The sequence below is a fragment of the Ylistrum balloti genome, unplaced genomic scaffold (assembly GCF_031769215.1).
Source record: "Ylistrum balloti isolate Yb309-2 unplaced genomic scaffold, AGI_CSIRO_Ybal_v1 Utg370016, whole genome shotgun sequence".
Taxonomy (NCBI): Eukaryota; Metazoa; Mollusca; class Bivalvia; order Pectinida; family Pectinidae; genus Ylistrum; species Ylistrum balloti.
The window spans coordinates 101,610-128,233 of NW_026782086.1; the positions used below are offsets into that span (position 1 = coordinate 101,610).

Here is a 26,624-nt window from a genome sequence, read left to right on the forward strand (position 1 = left end):
AGTTGTTATAGGGGGGACGAGTCGGGGATCAAATTCATAGTTATTGCATTAATTATCAAACTAAAATATTTTTTTTAGTTTTTTTTCTCTTAAATTTTATTTGATGATATATTTCAAAACCTTCATTAGAAAAAATGACCAAAAATATGTCATTGTTGAAAAGTAGGTCACGGTAATTAAGTGCCCTAATTACTAATTAAGTCACACTTGAGCACCGGTTTTTGTCTTAATGCATCTATAAACAATACGTTTATCACGTGAGGTGTATTTATTTGAAAAATTTTTGCATGAATTAGAGCAATGAAGAAGTTACATTCAGGGTAAGAGAGGCATGCCATTTAAATAGACAATTTAAAGTGCAAGAGCACCGGTCACTATCTTATTCCGGTTAATGAAAATGAATATTGAATTATACTGTATGAAAATTAATTTCAAATAAATTTCACAGTATAATAATTTTTCCGTGCATTAGTTGTATTCTTGAGCTTTAACATAAGATGGTTTGACACTAGAGCTTTAACATAAAATAGTATGACATCATGACATCTCCTTGATGTATATCTTGTTAATGGTCTTGTTTCAAACACTAGCAAACTTCAGTAATCTACAATGCAGTGTATGTAATACATGGTATATCCAGATATATAAGTATACTTTGTTCTGTGCATTTCGTACATGCATTGACTTATGCACATATCTTGTGTATCACTAAACCGTTAAATATAATTTCATTCATACAAGTGTGACATATATATATAATAATATTATAGTATTTTGTTTAGTTTTTATTAACTTTTTGTTATTTTTGTAAAATGCCTATACACAAGCAGTGTGCTTGCTGCAAAGCAGATTATAAAGTCATAATATATTGTCTGAATCAGGCAGATGTTCTGCCTTTCTTGAAAGATGATATCAATAAAGATTTATGTTTAGGTGACCCTGTATGTAAGAAATGCAGAGGGAGATTCTACAAACAACATGAACCAGTAGAGCATTCTAACAGTGGTTTAGACCATCAGAATGAGACACCTGACTCTAAAAAATCAAACTTGATATTCCATGAGCTACGCTTACTGGGTCGCGATGTTTCGTTTGTGGGAAGTCAGGAGATGAAAAAAGTAAAATTGTGAAACCATGTACGGAAATAAGAGTTAAGATTTTCATTAAGACATGTGTCTTGATTCCAAACACATCTAGGTGCTGTGCTTCTCATATAGTGGATGGTGATATTTATTCCAATGTTCTTCAGTCACTCACTCCTACCAGTGAAGACTCGGAACTGGATTCATCTGAAATATCAGAAATCCTGCTTTCACTGAGATCACTGGCTTCTAGAAAAAGTTGTTTGGACTTTGATTCACCTGATGGATTAACTGATCAAGATTATTATCGACTCACAGGACTTTATAAATCTCAGTTTTCCGAGCTTTTACAGTCAGTTAACACATCTCTGTACTCTACACTATACAGAAGTGCAAGGACTGCATTAGCTGTTTTATATATATAATATAAACTTTATTTATTTTACAACAATTGCGAAACAAGTTATTCCAACTTATACTAATCACTCTTGTTGGCCCGGATGTAAGCGCGCGAGGGATCTTATTGTGGGAGGAAACCGGAGTACCCGGGGAAAACCCACGTGGTCGGGCAGATGACCATTAGCTGTTCTTCTTGTTAAGTTGAAAACGGGCATGTCCTTAGCAATTTAGCTACGTTTTTCAGTATGACAAAGCGAACGTGTGGAAAATGTATACACTCTGCTCGAAAAGCATTACTGAATCACTTTGTTCCTTCCCACATTGGCCTGCATCACGTCACAAGAGAACAAGTTATCCAAAACCATACTACAATGTTTGCGTCAGGTGAGCATGTCGCTGTGGTTGTTGCTGATGGCACTTATATTTATGTTGAAAAATCCAGTAATTACACATTCCAACGTCGCTCGTTCTCAATGCACAAGGGACGTCCTTTCTTGAAGCCAATGCTTCTTGTAGCTTCTGATGGTTATATCTGTTCTTGGTCCGTATTTAGCAGATGGTCGAAACAATTAATGATGCCAATATCACAAAGCACACGCTCAAAACTAACACTGAGAACATCAATGATTTGTTTCAAGATGATGATGTCCTTGTTGTTGACAGAGGCTTCAGAGATGTGACAGATTTTTTTAGGGATTCTGGTATCAAAACAGAAATACCATTTTTTCAACCGAAGGATCAGAAGCAGCATACCATCGAAGAATCAAATGAATCCCGTTTTGTTACAAAGGTAAGGTGGGTTGTTGAGTCAGCCAATGGACGGATTAAGCAGTGGAAGACGTTGGGACAAGTACTGCCAAACACACCAATTCCCGTTGTAGGAGATTTTGTACGAATTGTTTGTGCAATTTGCAATGCCTTTCGCCCTCCACTTGCTTCGAATTCTCCCAATGACATTATAATTGCTGAGAGAATGATGGCATTGTCCAAAACACCTAACAAACTTCAAATTCTTATTGAGGCAGAAGAGTTAACAAGGAAGCGGTCTATTTGGGTAAAGCTTGATGAGGCCAGTTTGCCTGATTTCTCAAAGTTATCAGAACCTGAGTTGAGAGATCTTACCATGGGGTTATATCAGCTGAAACAGTCAAAATTCTACACCAAAGAGCACGTAGCTGAAGATGGTCAGTATGAACTTATGCTATGCAGGGAGAAACCTGACTTGATCGAAGTTCAGATTCGTTCACGACATGTTGCTTCGAAGGTGTAGTCTTTGGATTGAATATTCTAATGGACTGACCCCAATATCAGGCTGGTATTGTCAATGTAAGGTTGGTGCCAATGTAGTCGGCTGCTGTGCCCACATTGCATTTGTCCTATGATATCTTTCTTATGACCGACACCAGTCTGATACTGCACAAACAACTGCCTCCTCCAGTTTCCTTAGTTGTGTTGATGACGCAATGACAGTGGAGAACTGGTCAGAATGTGACAGCGACAGTGACTCCTAAATGAATATCCCAACACCACCATTCCCCTTACTAAAGCGGTAAACAAAAATACACATCCCGTAAGTAATAGACAAAGGTAATTTATGATCCTGTGAAACCCGGTGCTAAATTGACTTTTTCCATTTTAATATCATCCATATTTGCAAAAATATTTCAAATAAATACACTGCACGTGATAAACGTATTGTTTATAGATGCATTGAGACAAAAAAACGGTGCTCAAGAGTGACTTAATTAGTAATTAGGGCTCTTAATTCCCGTTACCTACTTTTCAACAATGACATATTTTTTGGTCATTTTTTTCTAATGAAGGTTTTGAAATATATCATCAAGTGACATTTAAGAGATAAAAACTAAAAAAATATTTTAGTTTGATAATATTGTAATAATTATGAATTTGCATTTCCCCTCATCACGTCATGATTTTGAGTTTAAATTAAGATTCTACTAACATTTCAATATTTCAATGTTTTTATGCAAGACTTGGACAGACAACAGCGAGACAGGAGTTTGACTTCTGATGTGTGTATATGTGTCATTTTCTAGATAAATGTACATATCATTCAAAGTGAGGCTTTTGTCAATTAGCCAATGTGAAAATTTGACGTTCTCCTAATTGTTAAAGCTGTTGTGATTCAGACAATGTAAGGGGGATTCCTAGTGGGTGTCTATGTTTGTCATTTATTTTCAGGGAAAATGTTGTCAAAATAAAAGTGGCGACATTCATACTCTATAAACAAAGATGTCATTCAGTGTGAGTAGTTGTCATCTAGGTAGTAGTTGTCATCTAGGTAGTAGTTGTCATCTTGGTAGTAGTTGTCATCTTGGTAGTAATTGTCATCTTGGTAGTAGTTGTCATCTTGGTAGTAGTTGTCATCTAGGTAGTAGTTGTCATCTAGGTAGTAGTTGTCATCTAGGTAGTAGTTGTCATCTAGGTAGTAGTTGTCATCTAGGTAGTAGTTGTCATCTAGGTAGTAGTTGTCATCCTGGTAGTAGTTGTCATCTAGGTAGTAGTTGTCATCTTGGTAGTAGTTGTAATCTAGGTAGTAGTTGTCATCTAGGTAGTAGTTGTCATCTAGGTAGTAGTTGTCATCTTGGTAGTAGTTGTCATCTAGGTAGTAGTTGTCATCTTGGTAGTAGTTGTCATCTAGGTAGTAGTTGTCATCTAGGTAGTAGTTGTCATCTTGGTAGTAGTTGTCTCATTAAACATTTATGTAGTTCTTTACATATTTACAATATTGATAGAGTTGTCATTGTGGATGTAGTTGCTATTCATATTAAATAAATGTTAAATATAGTTAATAATCAATTGTCAACATGGATATAACTGTCATTTTTGGTGCACTCATATTGAATGTAAATGTAGTTGTTAGCGTGGATATATTTATCGTTGTGGATGTAGTTGTAACTCATTGAATGTTAATACTGCTGTAAACCAATTATCAATGTGCATATAGTTATCATTGTGGATATAGTTGTCAATGTTAATGTAGTTAACACATTTTAAAATTTTGATATATTTATCATTGTGGGAGTAGTTGTCACTCGTATCAAACGTTAATGTAAATAACACATCTTCAATTTTGATATAGTTATCATTGTGGGTGTGGTTGTCACTCATATCAAACATTAATGTAAGTTATACATTTTCAGTTTTGATATAGTTATCATTGTGGGTGTGGTTGTCACTCATATCAAACATTAATGTAAACAACACATCTTCAATTTTGATATAGTTATCATTGTGGGTGTGGTTGTCACTCATATCAAACATTAATGTAAGTTATACATTTTCAATTTTGATATAGTTATCATTGTGGGTGTGGTTGTCACTCATATTAAACGTTAATGTAGGTAACACTTTCTCATTTTCGATATAGTTGTCATTGTGGGTGTGGTTCCAATTCATATTAAACGTTCATGTAAGTAACACAATTTCGGTTTTGATAAAGTTGTCATCATAATGTAGTTGTCACTCATTAAACGTCAATGTAAATAACACATCTTCAATTTTGATAATGTTGTCATTTTGGTCGTGGTTGTCTCTCATATTAAATGTTAATGTAGTTGTGAATGTGGATGTAGTTGTCATTATGTCGATGAATGAAATACAATTCCTCGTAAATGTGATGTAATTTGAATCTCAAAATTCACCACCTTCCTCTCTCCTAACACTATTTCATTGTTAAATGTATTGTTAAACCTACAACATGCAAGGGTTCCTTATGCATATTATTCTGGTTTAACATTTGAAGAAGTCCTAAGAAATTGCATTGCATGTGGACAAAATGGCTTATTAACATAATTTTATTGTTCAGTAACTGACATATTGGTGAAAAATAAAAGCAGTTTATGTAAAACAACATTATTTATTCCGTAAAAGTAAAATAAACACTAAATATACGTAACAGACGAAACTAATACAAAACAATTAGACTTCTTGTTAGAATGACGAATGGTACACATGAAAGAGAGACCAGCTCTTTTCCAGGTGACATCAAATAAATATAACAGAACATAACTATTGTGGCCTGCACAACAGAACAATAATTTACTTCTCATTAATCATGTAATATACACAATTTGACCTGAATTATCATATACTTTTATCCTAATAGACATTACATGTTATGTCATTGCATCATTGCATCGAAATACGAAATGAAAATGATGGAGGTAATCATTCTCTTAATTCGATGATTTGTGTACGATGTGAAGAATGGAATTCTTATAAGAAAATTGATGACGCTTATTTCTACTCCTCGTCATCATTTTCTGTTAAACTTGCGGCTTGTACTATTGGGGAGTTGTTGTAAGGCTCGTCGTCATCTTCATTGTTATTATCGTTGATACTGACGAAATTATTATCATCATTGGTATCGTAACCATTACCGTAGTTATCATCGTTGTTATCGTTATCATCATCGTTTTCATCAGTGTTATGGTTATGCTCATTATTGTCATCGTTGTTACCGTAGTTATAATAATTTTCATCATTGTTAACGTTATGATCATCATTACTGTCATCGTTATTATCGTAGTTATCATTTTCATCATTGGTAACATAATGATCATCATTATTGTCATCGTTGTTGTCGTAGTTATCATCATTTTCATTGTTTTCATAATGATTCTCGTTATTGTCATCGTTGTTATCGTAATGATGATCATCATTTTCATCGTTTTCATATTGATCATCGTTATTTTCGTCATTGCTATAATTATTTTCCTCGTTGTTATAATTATCATCATTATTATCCATGTCCTCGTCATCATTATTGTCATTGTTGGAGCCAATATTCTGATCATAAATGCCATCATCGTTTATATCATCACCATTATCGTCAACATTATTGTTGTTCCAGATATCATCATCGTTAACGAACCCATCGTTTAACAGATCAGATATCATTCCTACAGAGGAGCTTGGGTCCATCACATTAAAATCTGGACTAACTGCTGAGGCGGCTACTGAGAGACCATCGTTAAATGCATCTCCTAATAAATCACTGTCCTCATTTGTAGACATTGCGAGTACGGGACTGGATAACGAGGCATCGCCGATGTTAGCGTTATTATCTAACTGATTATTGCCAAGTCCTGTGGTGTCTGTGTCATCTATCATACCGACATTGAAACTTACTCCCGAAAATCCATTCTCGTCATTCAATACATTGACCTTTGACCCATCTACAAATACGTCACTCAGCATATCAGAAAAAACATCATCAATATCAACATCATTATCTTTTGTGTCCCCATCATCATAACCGTCTCCATTCTTGCCATCGTATTCATCATCGTTGTTTTCATTGTCCTCTTGACTTTCGTCATTTTTTGAATCATCGTCATTTTGATTACTTATATCATCGTCATTGTTAGATGAATCATCGTTGTCTTTCACACTTTTGGTTTCATTGCTGTTTTCATCATCATCATCATCATCATCATCATCATCATCATCATCATCATCATCATCATCATCATCCAAATCGTCAGACACTAAGTCGCTGTCGTCATCTTTACTGTTTTCACTGCTCTCCTTGTTATCACTTTCATCCTCGCTTTTGTCGCCACTATTTTCACCACTGTCCTTGCTGTCGTCATCTTCACTGTCGTTATCGCTTTCATCATCGTTGTCATCATCACTCTCTTTGCTATCAATGTCATTGCTACTTTCCTTACTGTCATGCTTGTCATCATCATCATCATCATCATCATCATCATCATCATCATCATCATCATCATCATCATCGTTGTTGTTGTCGTCATTCTCTCTGCCAGACGATTTCTGGTCATTGTCGTCCAAATCATCACCTACTAAATCGTTCAGTAGAGATTCGATATTGATATCTCCTTTCGTTTCGCCATCATTTTCCTTGCTGTTATTGTCACTGTCATCGTCATTTTCTTTACTGTCATCGTTACTGTCGTCATCACTTTCTTTGGTGTCATCGTCACTATCGTCATCGCTTATATTGTTCTCATCGTCATCGTCTTTATCGCTATCATTGCTCTTATCGTCACTCTTATCACTTTCTTTGCTTTCATCATCACTATCACCATCAGTTTCATTGCTATCATTATCACTGTCTTTGCTGTCATCATCAGTGTTTTCATCATTCTCTTTGCTATCATCGTCACTATTGCTATCATTTTCTTTGCTGTCATCATCGCTATCAGCATCACTATCGTCATCAGTTTTATTGCTCTCATCGTCGCTATTGTCATCAGTTTCTTTACTGTCGTCTTCACTGTTGACATTCTCTTTGCTATCATCGTCACTATCGCCATCACTGTCCTTGCTCTCATCGTCGCTATTGTCATCACTTTCTTTACTGTCGTCTTCACTGTTGACATTTTCTTTGCTATCATCGTCACTATCGCCATCACTGTCCTTGCTGTCATCATCACTATTGTCATCACTTTCATTGCTTTCATCGTCATTATCGTCGTCGCTGTCATTGCTTTCATCGCCACTCTTATCACTTTCTTTGCTGTCATCGTCACTATCATCATCACTTTCATTGCTCTCATCGTCACTGCCGCTATTACTGTCTTTGCGGTCATCATTACTGTCGTCATCGCTGTCATTGCTGTCAGCGTCACTGTCGCTATCACTGTCTTCGCTGTCATCATCACTATCGTCATCATTTTCGTTACTATCTTCGTCGCTATCGCCCTCACTGTCTTTGCTGTCATCATCACTATCGTCACCGCTGTCATTGCTCTCATCGCCACTCTTATCACTTTCTTTGCTGTCATCGTCACTATCGTCATCACTTTCATTGCTCTCATCGTCACTGTCGCTATCACTGTCTTTGCTGTTATCATCACTATCATCTTCATTTTCGTTGCTATCATCGTCGCTATCGCCCTCACTGTCTTTGCTGTCATCATCACTATCGTCACCGCTGTCATTGCTCTCATCGCCACTCTTATCACTGTCTTTGCTGTCATCGTCACTATCGTCATCACTTTCAATGCTCTCATTGTCACTGCCGCTATCACTGTCTTTGCTGTCATCATCACTATCGTCATCATTTTCGTTACTATCATCGTCGCTATCGCCCTCACTCTCTTTGCTGTCATCATCACTATCGTCATCATTTTTGTTGCTATCATCGTCGCTATCGCCCTCACTGTCTTTGCTGTCATCATCACTGTCGTCACCACTGTCATTGCTCTCATCGCCACTCTTATCACTTTCTTTGCTGTCATCGTCACTATCGTCATCACTTTCATTGCTCTCATCGTCACTGCCGCTATCACTGTCTTTGCTGTCATCATCACTATCGTCATCATTTTCGTTACTATCATCGTCGCTATCGCCCTCACTGTCTTTGCTGTCATCATCACTATCGTCATCATTTTCATTGCTCTCATCATCACTCTTATCATTTTCTTTGCTGTCATCGTCACTGCCGCTATCACTTTCTTTGCTGTCATCATCACTATCGTCATCACTTTCTTTGCTGTCATCGTCACTGTCGCTAACACTTTCTTTGCTGTCATCATCACTGCCGCTATCATTGTCTTTGCTGTCATCATCACTGTCGTCATCGCTGTCATTGCTCTCATCATCGCTCTTATCATTTTCTTTGCTGTCATCGTCACTGTCGCTATCACTTTCTTTGCTGTCATCATCACTATCGTCATCACTTTCTTTGCTGTCATCATCACTGCCGCTATCATTGTCTTTACTGTCATCATCACTCTCGTCATCGCTGTCATTGCTCTCACCATCACTCTTATCATTTTCTTTGCTGTCATCGTCACTGCCGCTATCACTTTCTTTGCTGTCATCATCACTATCGTCATCACTTTCTTTGCTGTCATCATCACTTTCGTCATCGCTGTCATTGCTCTCATCATCACTGTCGTCATCACTTTCTTTGCTGTCATCATCACTTTCGTCATCACTTTCTTTGCTGTCATCATCACTGTCGTCATCACTTTCTTTGCTGTCATTGTCACTGTCGCTAACACTTTCTTTGCTGTCATCATCACTATCGTTATCACTTTCTTTGCTGTCATCATCACTGTCGTCATCACTTTCTTTGCTGTCATCATTACTGTCGTCATCACTTTCTTTGCTGTCATCATCACTATCGTCATCACTTTCATTGCTTTCATCGTCGTTACCGCTATCACTGTCTTTGCTGTCATCATCACTGTCGTCATCATTTTCGTTACTATCATCGTCGCTATCGCCCTCACTGTCTTTGCTGTCGACATTATTATTGTCATCACTTTCATTGCTCTCATCGTCACTCTGATCACTTTCTTTACTGTCACCGGCACTGTCATCACTTTCTTTGCTATCACCGTCACTATCGCCATCACTTTCTTTGCTGTCACCGGCACTGTCATCACTTTCTTTGCTATCACCGTCACTATCGCCATCACTTTCTTTGCTGTCAGCATCACTGTCTTCATCACTTTTATCATTATCATCGTTACTGTTTTCGTTGCTTTCACTGTCTCTGCTATCCTCACCATAGTCGTTGCTATCAACTTCGCTGCTTTCATTGTCACCAGTGTGTGTATCTTCATTACTGCTGTTGAATTCATCGTCATCTTCACTACTCTTGCTGTGATCATTAACGTGACTGTCGCCCTCGCTCTCGTCTTCACTGCTGCCGCTAGTCACGTGACTGTCACGTTCATGCTCTTCGTACTCCTCCTCCTCCGATTCCGGGAAAAATTCAGGCTCGGAGCCGGCATGGGATAGTGATGAAACCAATACGTCATCCTCCTCAAGTAATGTATCCGCGTCCTACAATGAGGGCGAGGAGAAAGAATTATTCTTTGTAACGTACAACTGATTGAGCTCTACTTCATGTAATGGTACAAGATACTTGAATAATAATGACGGTATAGTCCAATATATGATAAAAACTACGTATGAGATATTATGCTTCATCTGATTAAATAGAGTTGCGACAATGCTCTTTGGGTAATGTCTAGCCTGTTTAACCTCATGATATAGGTATTTCCATGGAAATTTTCCGTATAATTACTTTTAAGATTAAGTTTCTTCATTATGCTATTGACATACTTGGATCATTGTCATTTTTAAATGCTTATTATAAAACGAGAACGGTAAGAGGCAACCATTTTACAATCAGACTGTTATAGGATTAGTATTTGTTGTAACAATGCTGAAACATTGATACCACTATCAATATTGATATGAAGGTCACAGACACTTTTGTATTGACGTTTCCTCAAACGGTATTTCAGAAATGACCATAAACTCACCGTTATCGAAATATCATCACCGGTGATAGGGGCTTTGATGTCGGCACCCACCTGGGCTCCGGAGTTTATCACTACCTATTGGATAAAGACGTGTTTGTAAGTTCAATACGGCAATATGCAATAGTACTCATTCATTCACTTCATTTCATTCATTCAGAAGATTGTATAAAGGAACACAGGTAAATAGCACCTTTTAAATACAAAATCAGAGTTCGATATAGTAAAGTCAAACAATGAAATAAACTACATCATACAGCTGTTTCATCCTTCTAGGACGCGACAGTGATGTCAAGTACCTAAATGTTAAGGCTTGGAGGTGACAGAGGAAAAATCAGAGCAATCAAAAGAAAAATTAAAACCCAGATGGGCAAGTGCACTAACCCCATACAGCCCGTTTTAGAGCAACATCGAGTTCATGTGTATATTAAGAAAATATATATCAAAACAAGCACACAAATTGTTTTTACACTACACAGAACTGTACCAACTGATACCTAGCCTTAGGCTATCTGCACCTCCTATAGTATACAGTTGGACATTTCTTTCAACAGATAATCATTTTTCTCTGAGGACAGACGAAGAAACAGTCGTACGATGCTGTTTAGTGACTTTACAGTATATAATTCTGCTTGTGTGAATTTTGTGTAATACTTTAACCACTTCAGATGTACTGATTAATTAGTAAAAATCCCAGACATTTCTTTTGGTGTTGCGAAAGAAACTGAAAAAAATCACGGAGTGTTCGGGTCAACATTTTGTTTTTAAAGTTCGCTATCATTCGGATCAGGATGTACGATATTTCTAGACTACGTATAAAGATCTGCCGATTTAAAACACTAGTAACCTAGTGGACAGGTTTAAAATCTAACATTGGTCTATTTATGTAGCTGTGTTTACATACACTTTACACAGTAACCTATATATTGGTAATGTTCATACCCTTTCTCTATAATCATAGCATAGCTTGATTAATCACTTATATTCTTGTAGTCAACCTTTTAACTAATGTCTAGTTGTAGGTTTAATAACATCCGAAGTCATGGTAGCATTACTTATTTGACGTGCTGTCTATCAACACAGGAAAACAATTAAAACGACGATAATTAGAATAGAACTCATAATTTCAAAATTGGATTGCAGTGGTAGATAAAACGCCATTGACGAATACGAAACAATGCATACGTACGCATAGTTTAAGTATATGTTCAACATCATAAAACGCCGAATATTCTGAATTCAATTTCAATATTAACGTGACAAGACAGTGTATGTTATAGGTAAACCACAATGTGTTATGTTTATATGATTTACGTGTTACTGTTAAAAAGTACTAGTAAGTCGTTAGTGTCCAACAACACAGGAGCAACCATCGTTACCTATCTGTGTATCAGTGCTAATAATAGCACCGTATGTGTTCGCACAAAGTGGACATCGACGGTCAATCATCGATATGTCTGACCATGTATGTCGCTTGCCCCCGACAATAACCGTAAGTGACCATTGCGACCAGGTTCATTTTAAAAAAACCCATAGCTGATAATTTATCTGAAAGCAGATGGTTACGAAAATGGAATTTCTGCAAAAGCATTTCACATACCATTTTGAGAGAGAGAGAGAGAGAGAGAGAGAGAGAGAGAGAGAGAGAGAGAGAGAGAGAGAGAGAGAGAGAGTAACTTAAAGTTAGCAGAAGATTCTGACTTTAGAATGCTGATTAACACGTTATATACATTACCATTATATACTGTATATTATAAATCTAAGAATGTTTCCTAGAATTAATTAAATATCTTTTAAAAGTTTTACAGATCATTATGTCGTTAGTTTAGCCCGTTAGTTTGGCCCTTAGTATCACTGAAGAACAACATAACTGTACAATGTAGTTTAATTCCGTATCTAGTGTATCGCATTCTAAATTTTTACCGACAGGTGCGATTGACTTGAATTTCTTTTGTGCAATCTTTCCTCTTATTTCCACTTAATCACCTATCCATTGCATACACACAGATTATTGAATTGGAAATGACCATTATGATAATTGTGAGTGAAATTATTGCTCTGCACTGGGTTAAGAAAATGACTCATTCAGTAAAACACTAGAAACAGCGAACTGTTGTATTAACTACCAGTGAAATTTTCATCTTCATTTTTATTTTTTTTTTAACTCATTTTCTGGATGCAAATATGATTGATCTTGTTGAAGATATATAAGATGGGTTCATTACTCTGAGATTGACCATTTACAGTAGTTGAAAAGAAAGATGTATCATCATTATTGTTACGTGCGTGAAAAGTTTCAGAAATCAGTTCTCATAGAGTTAATGATAAACCAGCTTTCATAAATATTTAATCAACAATTTTGATTGATGAGTTTTCAGTTTAAATGACTTTTTATTACTGTTTATTTGAAAGATTTATTCTTAATAAATTAACAGACATGTGTATACTTTCTAATTAATTGAAACCTTTCAATGATTACGTTTTTATGGAAACTGATCTACAAGACAAAAATATAATTGATGTACTTTTTTTATATGTCTTTCTTTTCTGCTTTGTATGTTAATATGTTGTATCATCTTGTCGAAATGTTAGTCGGTCAGTGTCACGCACGACTGCTTCTATTCTCAATGTTAATTGCAGATTCGTGTTTCTAATGTAAGTTCCGATCATACAAGCTTAGCTTATAGTATGTAACACAGGGCCTTAACATCAGTCTCACCAATCCCACCGTGTCTGTCAGTAGGGGTTAATTATGAGGTCATTTATTAATTAATGCATACAAGTAACCCCCGTCACGTACGTGCCATAAGCAGCACTATATAAATCAATTAAGGCTACCATTGACATTCATGGTTACCCCCTGTCAAATATATTGAATTTTTATGAAATGAAAAAAATGTCAGATTGACCTGGCGATCTATCGTTCAAGTTACTGACGATAAAGTTCTGTCATAGACTAATTAATAGTCAAATTCTAACACTAGTTTAACGATTTATGAAAACACATTACAGCTATCCTGTTTAATTTGTCTGGCCTTTTAACAAACTTCTGTACAAAAGACAAGGTTCAGCGAGACAATTCACGTATACATCATCTAACATTTAACCTAACTGCTTCAGGAGACACTAACTGAATTTACATTAATTAGTTTGTTAACAAATTATTTATAATGAATACAAATTACTAATTGATCAGAGTATATACCTAGCTCTAACTTTAAGTGGCTCGTCCGCCGTAACATCCATAACAGTATTATAATATGCATTATATATGTTGTACATATAGACAGATTAACATATTCAGAGTTAGGTGAGGCGTTTTAACTCTCCTTACCTATATATGTATATCATTATTAACATACTGAATGACATGGTCTTCTGAAAAGCTATGATATTAATCAATGTCAACACAAAAGAAAGAATAGAGGACACCGATAGACCAGGACATCGTGAACGCCTACTCAGAAGATAGTTAATCTACTTTACACAAAAAGGTCAGTAATGAAACCTGTTGGTAGTGGCTTACTGGTAGAGAAAAGAGAATTATTATGAAAATCGTGATAATTTGTATGAAAGTGATTAGAGCACGTTCTGTAGAGGATTACATTACTACAATCATTTGACTTGTACAATTCAATACAAATATTAAAATTATAGATCCTGCCACACTTGGTCATTCAGCATGATGTCCTCTAGTTATTTGTATACAGTATTATGTCATAAACATACACACCACAGACTATTACGTGCGATTACATTCATATTTCATTTTGTCATACTTTATTTTATCACAAAATGAAGAGAAATGATTAAACAAGAGGCATAGCAAATGACAGTTCTCCCTAGATAATAACAGTAATTATACATCATAAATGACAGTGAGATATTAAAGTTAGGATAACATTATATGTGAGTGAATTATAAGATTTTCATTCATTATTGTTATTCATATGGTATTATTTTCAGAAAATATAAATCCTGCACTTTCCACTGGTGGGATACAGACTAGAAAAGTCTATACAGCTGACTAGCAGTTCATCATCAACCCAAACTGGTGGAATACAGACTAGAAAAGTTTATACAGCTGATTAGCAGCTGGTCACCTACTCAAACTGGTGGAATACAGCCTAAAAAGTCCATACAGCTGATAAGCAGCTGGTCACCCACTCAAACTGGTGGGATACAGACTAAAAACTCAATTCAGCTGATAAACAGCTGATCATCCACACAAACTGGTGGGATACAGACTAAAAAAGTTTATACAGCTGATTAGCTGCCGGTCATCCACCCAAACTGGTGGGATACAGACTAAAAAAGTCCATACAGCTGATTAGCTGCCGGTCATCCACCCAAACTGGTGGAATACAGACTAAAAACATTGTAGTTGAAAAGTGGATTGACACGGAAAACCCAAATATTGTTCGAATTCTAGATAAAGTTCAATATATGTTTCCATCGAGTATTTGTAGATATATAATATATCCAAATACCGTGTATGCTGAAATCCGATTTTTTTCCCTGACATTCAAATTCGCTTTGCAACCGCTTCATAATTACAATAAATTTATATTAAAAGTCAGGAAATCTCCTTTATGACTTTTATGACAATATTTGACATAAGCTGTTGGAAAGGCCACTTAACAACGATTTCTGTCACAGTAAAATGTTTCAAGATTGGAGTTTGTGTTGAGATATTTCCATAGCAGAAGGCTTCTATGAGGAAATAGATAATTGGACCCAAAATTTTAATTAAATAATTAAATTAGCTACACGATACAGTTTAATTGGTTATTTGGCACTACTTGTTTAAAATTTGTATCTAAATGTTTATTTAGACTGTTCCTGGATATCAGGCACTGTATTAAATGTGCATGGGGAGCTGCAGCTCTCTTTTAGAATACTTACAATTTTATCACTGACATACTAATATTCTAAATGTACGATACGTTTTGAAATATAGTCTGGAATGCCATTTACCATTTCTTCTGCGTCATCATCCAATTTGTCTAGGTTTCCACTGAAATGGAGTCCGAGGAGGATTCCACTAACCGCCAGCACTCCCATACTGCCAACCAATACCGAGTACCCGACCATGCGTTTGGCACTGGACGTCGCCTTGAGAATCGCATCCTGTCAACACAGACATTATCGCATGGTTAGTTAAAGTAACACCAACTCCTTCACACTCTCTGCTGTTAGACACGGAATGGTAAGTAATATATGCATCTACATTTAACTTCATGATAATGAAGCTTCATTTGTATTTTATATCATCAAGAGTGCAAGTTTTCTTTGTGTTGACATGAGGACAAAAGTGTTACTAGTTAAAACGCGATTTACTTTTTACTTAATGACATATATAGTATGATGAAATTCTATAAATGATTTTTGCTCAGAAAAATAACACTGATTAACACAAACATGTGCAAAATGATTATTCATCACGATAGCAGAACTTGAAGATTTAAAACGCTTTAAATAAAAACAAGATGTTTGTGGTGTATTAATGAAACAACTTTAAATTCAATTCTTTATTTTAAAAAGTTCAGATTCATATTAAATGCTTACAATAAAGGCGCGCCTTATATTTCTTTAAAGAAAGAGACAATAGTTGAAAGTTTTAGTTGTGCAATTCGCCATCACCTACAAGCTTACATATGACTTAAGACTGCTTCGTATTCTCAACAACAAAGGTATTCAGGTATATACATAAATAAGACTATGTAGATATCAAACGTTTAGTATCTAATACTCGTGCATGATACTCGTCATTTATTTTGAAGCTACCAGGCAATCAAAAGGTATGTAAACCTTGACATTTTTAATGATATATGATGATAGCATCAAAATGTTGACGTAACGAGCAGAAAATCATTAGTATCATGGCAATGATGGTTAAATTATTTCCATTAGATATTTCTGTGGTCAGATCACATTGGTTACAGTATGTATCGCCGGATTCTACTGCTGTGCATTCTTATATAGTATGGAAGATTGATTTTTCCTTTTATGTTTTGGTAAGGTCTTTTAGTATAATATAGTTTTCTTCTACGGGATGTTAGTATCGAATTGTAAGAAATTTTTTGGACATTAGATTTGGTTGCATTTGTAACTCCAAACAGTGGCTTTGGTGGAAAATTGTGTATGGACAACGCGATGAAGTGTGGCCTATCATAGCTGTAGAAAATACACGCACGCATGCGTCCTTCATGACTATTGTATACTTATATAATGTATATAAAATAAAAATTACATAATATTCACACTATTGTCAATCCTGTCAATGATATTTATTACTATATATGATAACAACATGCATTTCCTGTAATTTAGTTCCCTTTGTAGTTAATATAACAGAACGATAAAAAATGCACGTGGTTGTCAGATAAATATGTTCTCGATAAATCATCTACTTTATAATACAAGGACAGATTTGTTCTGATCACAAATATAATAAATGAATACATGAATTAAGTACAAGTTAAAGAGAAAGATGACGCAACATCGGCATAAAGTAAATTAAAAAAAAAACAAAAAGGAAAAAATTATTTAATTAACGAGCGAAGAAATGATACATGACATGTAAAATGTATTCTATTCGAGTAATCTTATAACCAACACTGTTGAAATAGAACTAAGGCGTTTCTCGCTCGCTAGATATACGACATTCACAGCAAGGGATATAATTAGAGTCTGACATTTATTAATCCTGAAGTTCAAAGTTTATTTTTACCGCTCTTCTATTATGTGATGTTGTATAAATATATGAAAGAAAAGGTTGATAATATGTAATTCATAAAATTACTCATACAGTGACTTCATATAATATAATATATGATGTCACGACATGAGTAATTTCCACTGGTAACCCACGCAAGTCTTACTAAAAAGTAAAGTTTTTTTATCAATATTCCCTGCATATAAAATAAAACAATGTTAAAGTAAGTAACCACCTGAATATTGATATTCTCGACAGATGATAATCGTAATGGAAAGGATAACGATGCATTAATTTTTAAACAATTTGAAACATATCTCCATCATATATGTCTTATTTTTTCCTTCCGTTTTGCTAGCTGGAGTTAAAGAAAGATGGATCATTGTTTGAAAGAATTGATTATCTCTTGTCTTCTAGGAAACCTGAATTAAGAGTTAAGAGTATTTATAGAATTATGTATGGGCTAAGAACAATAAACATATAACTATTACCATTATTAATACTGTGAAGTAAACATGTTATTTAAATGTGTATTTTGAATCAATAATGGCATTTGACATATTTGATACATTTCGTAAATATAGATAGAAAGAAAGGAAATAAAACGTTTTCTATGTTTTATATTATAATATCACATAACTATAAATAGCTGTCATCCACTGTTACTATATAGACACGTATGAGTAGGAGTACTGCCATACATAATTATTATTACAGCTAAGTCAACCTACAAAAAAATGGCAACATTCTGCCCAGGTAAGTGTTAGATGATGTCTGTACACACACCGGACACCATGGTGGCGACCATTTGTCACCAGGCGGACAAGTGGAGCACGCCAATACAACATGAATTACAGAGGTTTTGTTTTAAATCCAGAAAAGGATAATTGACAAAAAATGAAGACAGGGTTGAGTGGGAATATGTCAGCACATTTTGATAAAAACAAAATTGTAATATATCTATTTTAAAAAGAATGAAAAAACACGCGATTAGTCACGATCTTGTCAGTAGGAACAGGCTTTCATGTTTTTTTTCGTTGAGAAATTACGCCTACTGAATTAGGTCTCTTGAACTTTGATCACGATTATCAAAATGTTCACTCAGCAAAATCTTTGAAATGCAGATATCTATCAAATTCCAAAAATATACATTTAACACATCTTTGATGACAATGTTGAACGCATTTAAAAAATCTCGATTTGTCATAAAACATTTATCATCTTCGTTCTTTTACTGTTGATTTTATACTTCAAAGATACAAGATATGTAATCCATGCTGTTTTACAATTCATTTCCTGTTAAATGAACCAATTTCCTAATTATGTAGAGTTTACAAGGATTTATTTTTGTTGGTATTTCTACGATATATACATGTATATATACATACATATATATATGTAAATATAAGTTAGTCTGTAGACTTACGTTAACGACAGGATATTTCTTGTATTATCCACCTTTCGAACAAAACATTAATCCAAATAAGGTTAGTCCAATAGAATGTACCTACCTTACTGTTGGCGATCTCTGGATCCACATACTTGTTACTAGTGCCCATGTTTGGTGTTATTATCACAAGTGATCGGGCACGGTAATGTGTTTTCAGCTCTCATTATCACTCACTGTTATATACTCCTCAAGACATTCGGTCTTCTAAGGGCGGGGCTCCTGGAATCATCCAACCAATAGACGATCTGAATAGCGACTGCAGACGTCGCCATCCCATGCCATTCACTGCTGTAATGTCTTGTTCTAGAGAGAATGTAATGATATATTTCACTGAAATAGGAAACTTGGGTGATGAATACTAATCGCATTTTTAAAGATCAGGTAGATGTCATTTAGCTCGTTATGGCAACTTATGATCGAAAAAATACATATTCAAATTAATACTGTTTTAACTTGTCTCTTCATGAATATTGATATGGATTTTCGTCATTTATTTCTTCCTAGAAATATTTACGATATATTTCAAAGCTGGTACCATCGCATATATGTCTCACCTCCATAACCTTGGCCTTCAGTACTTAATCTATTGGCGTATTTATATACATTCATGCGTTACTAAATTGTCATATTCAACAACTTGTCATAATGAACAGAAATGACTTTAATTAGGACTTTGAAATTTTCAGACATGGTGGTGCTAAAATTCTTCTCTATGTTATTCCTTATATTCTGAGATAAATAATTGGGTTAATAATAACAAGAAGACTTCAAATAATTTACCAATATTACGATGTAGTATGTACAAAGCCATTCATACACTGGTATTCTTATCATTATGTGAAATGTCAATTAAATGTCATTACTATTCATGTACTTGCTTTGACAATAATAGATTTTCAGAGTAGAGATGTAAGAATTTTCTCGTTACTACTTAACATCACAAGTGATTGAAACACCTTTCGATACAAAATTAAAATCAGATACAGTATAGAATTTGTAAAACAAATAACATATTGATAAAATATAAAAACAATTTTTAATCCCTTAAAGATGAAAACATCAACGTCATAGCCAACTTTATGAATTTACAAATGTTCTGCATAAAAGCATGTTATATTTTCCATTTATTTTTGAAAAATATACCAAATATATTTCGGACGATGAAACAAAACCTTTAAACATAAAAAGTCACTCCTATTGATCTATCTCTGTGAGTTATTCATTTCGATTGTTACATCTGTACGTCACGAAAAAGAATTCATATTGATATGACGATGCATTGATTTCATGATTTAGTCCAGTTGAAGCTGAGGTCGCATTTACCTGAAACTGAGATCGCGTTTACCTGTTACTGAGGTCGCGTTAAACTAAAACTGAGGTCGCGTTTTCCTCAAACTAAAGTTGCGTTTACCTGTAACTGAGGTCGCGTTTATCTGAAACTGAGGTCGCGTTTACCTGACACTGAGGTCGAGTTTACTTGAATCTGAGGTCGCGTTTAACTGACACTGAGGTCGCGTTTACCTAAATCTGAGGTCGCGCTTTCCTCAAACTGAAGTTGCGTTTACCTGTAACTGAGGTCGCTTTTATGTGAAACTGAGGTCGCGTTTACCTCAAACCGAGGTTGCGTTTACCTTAATATATACTTGCGATTGAGCTACGCCCAAATAATGCAAAAACAAAGAATGGTGTTGGGGAAAAAAGGAATGACTCCTAGCATTTAGTTAAATTAAAAGGAAGATATTTTCTCTGGTATAACACTTTAAAACTTTTATGTTGATGTACATGTAGGACTACATACAACTCTCCTGCAGTTTTTCTGTAACTTTGTTAACCTTTATATATCTATTGTTGGACAACCTCAGATTCTTTTGCATTGAGAGATAAATAGATATCTTTTAGCACAGACATTTAATGGATTTGCTTATAATCTCAAATGTCTGTTACTGATAATAATACATAAATTAAACAAGATCACATATGATATGTAATATATCTAGTGACACATTGTGAGTTGGAACCTTGTCTAAAATCTATATCATACAGGGTTGCTCCCTCACTTCAAGTAAAGTTAGTACTTCAAAATTCTTGTAATGTCACCTTATGGTTACAATGATATCGCAATGTAGTTTTAATCTGACATTAATGACAAGTAAACTTGAATAATGAATGACACTTTTAAATAATTAAGGATGGATCGATGACAAGAGGAAATTCATGTTAATTTGTGTCAAAGAATTACCAATGAATCAACTGGCAGGATTACATCAAACGACACTGTTGATCAATCTTTAAAAAGATTTCGGCGGAAAAAGGACCAGTTGGTAATGGCAGGCAGATGTTGCCTCATCAATTGTGAACCTGAATATAACAGAGACGTCTCTAATATACGAGAACATTTCTGTAAGACAATAATTATTCTGTCTAGTGTTACGTCAACGCATCAAAACATACAACTCAAGACACTTGCATACTGAATTAAGTATTTAATTTATTTGATGATGACGTCACTCACATATATATTTTGTAATCTTAAGGTAATAATTTCCAGTGCATGTTAAGAAACATCAATTAAAATTTCCTTCACCGAAGACAGTTTTCATTAAAAATACACTGGCGTGCGAATATCTGGACTAGTCCTTAAATTTCTAGTTTCACTATACTACACTCTCTAATCAATAGAAGAGATTAAAAAATGACAGAAACCCTCCGTTGTGTTACATTATCATACAATTACAAGTATAGTATATATCGCACGGCAAAGATGGTAGGTACAGGATTTCATGTAGCTGTATCAGGAAATGTTTCTATTCGTTGACTCAAATACCGACTTAGCACTACAGAGCATCCAATGGAAGGGAGATAATTATTGGTCTGTCAGCGGGATAAGTGTATATAAGTGGCCGAATCTTCGTTGTAAATTGGTGTAGATATTTACTGATAGTTCTTAACTGTCTGGATTTAAAAATACCGATCAAGAATAGTTATTCTGTCCCATTAACTCATCAGTAGAAATAGGAGGGGTCTCGACAAGTCATATGATACGTCACTAATCGAACAAAGCCGGTATATGTTCAAGTAAGAACGACAAAAAGGCGGACATATTTAATTAAATAAAACTTTCGCATATTATGTAGATTTATTTCAAATGATTCATAAATTTGGTGGGTGTACTGACTTAACTCAGACTGAATACACATCACTAAATATGAATTGCATTTCATTTCACCTCTCTGCTACATCCTTATCAAAGTCAATGGTGACCTCAACCTAGTAAAATTACTGTTTATTGCCATCTATCTTTCATAGAAACCCCGCCTTGTTACTACTTATTGTTAATACATTAATCTACAGTATGCGCGAAAAATAAACAGATATTCATTCTCTTCTAGCAGTCCTATGCTTCGAACGATACATTTCAGACCAGGATACCATCATTTAATTTCACATGGAAAATATTTTGCTCATATGAAGCCGTATTTTGATTTTTTGCAACCAAAATTAGAATTTAAGCGTATCTTTGTTTATTATTAAGAACTGAATCAAATATTCTGAAAGAGTGTCGTTCTGTAACAACATTATATGTCAGGTACTAAAACTGAAATTAATTTAGACAGGGCTAAGCTGTAACAATAAACTAGAAAAGTTATTACTTGGCGTTATATACTTGTTTACTAATTAATACTATGTAATTAACAGCGTTCTAATTATAATATGGAATTACTACAGATTGGTATAACTGCCTGGAACATGTCTGATGATGTATGTTTGGAAATATCGAGTGGTTTGTGTTTGACATTCATCACTTATCAAAACCTAGGGATATTTTCGCCACAGTTCAAAGTCCAACTCGCCCTTCTGCCAATGAGGCGGAACAAAACTGCCACTGAAGTCTTAAGATAAAACTGGAATATATTTTATTGTAATTTTATGGGCCAATATAACACTTATCGAAGACAAATAATTTTTGTCTGTGTACAAAGATAACTCTGGGCGAAAGTTTCCTCTACACTGAACACACAAACCCCTCCTAACAAAAGGGCAGGTAAACCAATCTGTAGTACTGCGTCTGGCACCAAACGAAACAACCTGCACCTGACAAAGTACGACATTTGTTGTTTTGAACGTATATATTTGAATATATTTTTTGTAACTAAAAGTATGCAAACATTCTTCTTTTTCCTTGACTTGTATCTATAGGATGATTTTATTCTCAGCTTCACAAACAGAAACACAAACAGCCCGAGTAGGATTCGAATGCAAAGTCCAGTGTTATTCCGACAGACCCCTGCATTTCTTTACACAAGTAAATTTCCTAGAATTCTGATATTGTAGAACACATTCAGTGCTCTGTTTAATACGGTTTGTTTGTTTCTGATAGCAATGTGTTCTCAAGAATACATTTTATCCGTTATTTAAAAATCTTTTTTGGCACTTTTCCTGAATATATTTCCTTGTAAACAGTGGAGCGTTTTTCAAAGGTAGATGAACTGTTAAGTTGACGCCATTTATCATTTAATTAACATCGCTAACCAGATGGTTTAACACATTACATAAATCAAGTCTATTAAACTTGTCACTGGTAAGATTAAATAGGCGGTTGGTAGATTGACGCTATATGAGAAACAAGACATAGGATACTTATAATAGGTGCCGAGATATTGATCAACTTCAATCAAAAGGGAAAATCGTAGCCACTTCGTGAGGTTCCTCATACTTTGAGGTCAGTTAGGATGTCTGATGTCACCTGTGTGACACTTGTCAAGTAACAGTAGTGTCGTTGTGGTACACCGCCTTTACAATGGCGCTACCACCACTTATACACTGCAAGCTGGCGAGGATATATTTCCGCAAGAAAAAACACGATGCTCTATCAATCATGAATCGTACGCAAAATATTTGAGAAAGAAACCAAAATACGAAAGTGAAAGTCTTACTGAAGACGATAAGTCAATGCTATATCTTAAACACTCAAGTTCCGTATTATTTTTTCACAGTGTAATGTAAGTCAGCATTTCGCGCAGTTTTTAAAAGATTAAAAAATAGTCGGTTCCAATGTATTATTTCAATTATAATAGATACAGCGTTTGTATTGTCATTTTTTGTTAAAGCCAATTGAATGAAATACTCTTGAAATCTAAGCACGAAGAGATATCATTAATAAAACTATTTTAATGAAGTAGACGTGAATATTAATTGGAAATTAAGTGAATTGGTAATCGCAGATAAAAGTTGATTTATCATGATTAGATGATTGTGCAAAATTCACAAGTCAATAAATAGCACCTTTTAATACAAATTATAATGCATGATACATTTGTTTCATCCTAGGACTCCTTAATGAGCTAAGGACCTAAAATCTGAAACCTATTAGGAGGCTAAAGAAAACAAAAATTGATCCAAAGTATCGTGAAATCTTTCTGCGGAGGTGCACTAGCATGAAACAAACATGTGTACATATCATTCTTGTAAATAGGAATTAAACAATGTAAATGTTTGGACAAAATATTTTAATGTTAAAATATAGATACTGGATTATCTACTTATGTGGAAATGCGGTGATCATAGTGATCTCATTAAGAAATATACAATTGCTTTGTGCGATTTGAAAGTGGACACGTTTGATGTTCGTAAGTTTACATGGCGGGTGTACTGGATGAAGCACTTCTGGAACATATGGTCTCGTTGCTCTTTGTCAGGATTCTCCGTGTAAATCTGTCTTTTGTTCATATTTTGTCCTAGCTTGATTGAATTTGAGTTTGGATTATGATTACGAGATGTTCACGAGTTTGTATCAATTCAAATGTAGTTACACGAGACATGATCTAAGGACTAAACGGATCACCAACATAGTTATCCAGCAACCACCAGTAATTGTACAATAAGGCCATGTCGTCATTTCAGGACTTTTCAGATGGTTTTTCAGGCTAAAGGTGTGAAAGTTCAAATGAGGAAAAAACATAACCTAGTGTTCATGTCAAGATACCGATATGAGTGTTTGGAGTATCAACATGTAAGTGAACTATACAGTTGAATTTGATTCAAATTAGTATATGAAATACCTATTGATCAAATACTGATAAGTAATCGATCTTGTATATGTTTATAGCACCCGATATGAACTGTTTAGCAATTATTACTTACATATGGTTAATGTATCAGTCAGACGAGTGTAATGATATGTATCAATCTGGCTGTTTTCTCATTCTTTGAATTAGCAACGTCATAGTTTGTGTACATAGCTTGTGTTATAAAGGAACTTTCCACTGTCCTCTAAAGATAACTGGGCGTGCTGAATTCAATCAAGATAGTAGGATTTCATAATGTAAATGAAACATATGTATGAATGAAGTTTAATTTTATTTTGCAGAACTAGATAAAGCCTATTTACTGTAGTACTAGATAAAGACTATTTACTGTAGCACTAGATAGAGACTATTTACTGTAGTACTAGATAGAAACCATTTACTGTTGTACTAGATAGAGACCATTTACTGTTGTACTAGATAGAGACCATTCACTGTAGTACTAGATAGAAACTATTTACTGTTGTACTAAATAGAGACCATTTACTGTAGTACTAGATAGAAACCATTTACTGTAGTACTAGATAGAGACCATTTGCTGTAGTACTAGATAGAGACCATTTACTGTAGTACTAGATAGAGACCATTTACTGTTGTACTAGATAGAGACCATTCACTGTAGTACTAGACAGAGACCATTTGCTGTAGTACTAGATAGAGACCATTTGCTGTAGTACTAGATAGAAACCATTACTGTAGTGATAGATAGAGATCACATACTGTACTAGATAGAGATCATTACCTTTTCACATATATTGAACAACTAGATGAAATTTAATTACATGTTGAAAACACATGATTGATAATTTTTGATAACTGACTCTACGCACGACTATGAAGCCGACGGCGCTTTTTATATAGAAGTAAAAATCAATAAAACATATGAAATAACGCGGACAAATACATAAGTGATAATATATTTGCTTCTATCAATTTTCAATTTTAATTCATCCTTCATTTACAAGTCATGTCTCTGCCGTTATACAAAGAGATGATGTGTCTCCTAATTTGACATTGTAATGATCAACGAATACACTGGTTTCACATGTCACAAATTACACATCGATTGATATATCACTGAGCACATGCGTTGAATTTGAAAAAAAAAACCCAGGGATTACATAACATTGAATAGCATTTTCCATGTTCACAAAATAACGAATACTGTATCAATACAAATGATTTAAGGTGTTATTAGTGTTTAATGACACAAATGAAGTTGTAGTATCAATCATAATTGGCCTATGACTGTGACCTCACGTAACTAATTATACTGCAAACAAGTAAGGATAATCGTGCGCTGTGCTATATCAATATTAAGATATTGTACTCTACCTAGAATTATACTCAACTTAAAACTCTATATTCAATTTAGATCTACAGTTAAATGTTTGACGTATTACTGTCCATTTGGCTTTAGTCTTAATTCTGTTTTTAAGAAGGAATTTTATTCATTTAAGATACCGCTATACCCTAATAAAGTGTTGACTTCATTTGGGTTGGACGCGTTTGTTGCTCGTTGGTTTGTCTGGTGGTTCCGTTGTTGCATACCTAGTTCTTATTTGAGAGCGTGACATTGCTTGCTTGGACTGGCCAGGATTTGCATGAAGGGTGTCATCG

The 26,624-nt window shown here is 34.8% G+C and overlaps 1 protein-coding gene across 1 annotated transcript; it reads right to left on the bottom strand.

The window, feature by feature from the left end:
• Positions 1-5,747: 5,747 nt before the first annotated feature.
• LOC132548517 (dentin sialophosphoprotein-like) lies at positions 5,748-19,030 on the bottom strand. Its single transcript, XM_060212385.1, has 5 exons — positions 18,983-19,030; positions 15,731-15,883; positions 10,757-10,831; positions 7,106-10,271; positions 5,748-6,994 (listed from the first exon to the last, which is right to left on the bottom strand). The coding sequence occupies exons 1-5, from the start codon at positions 19,028-19,030 to the stop codon at positions 5,748-5,750; spliced, it is 4,689 nt and encodes a 1,562-aa protein (XP_060068368.1).
• Positions 19,031-26,624: the final 7,594 nt, after the last annotated feature.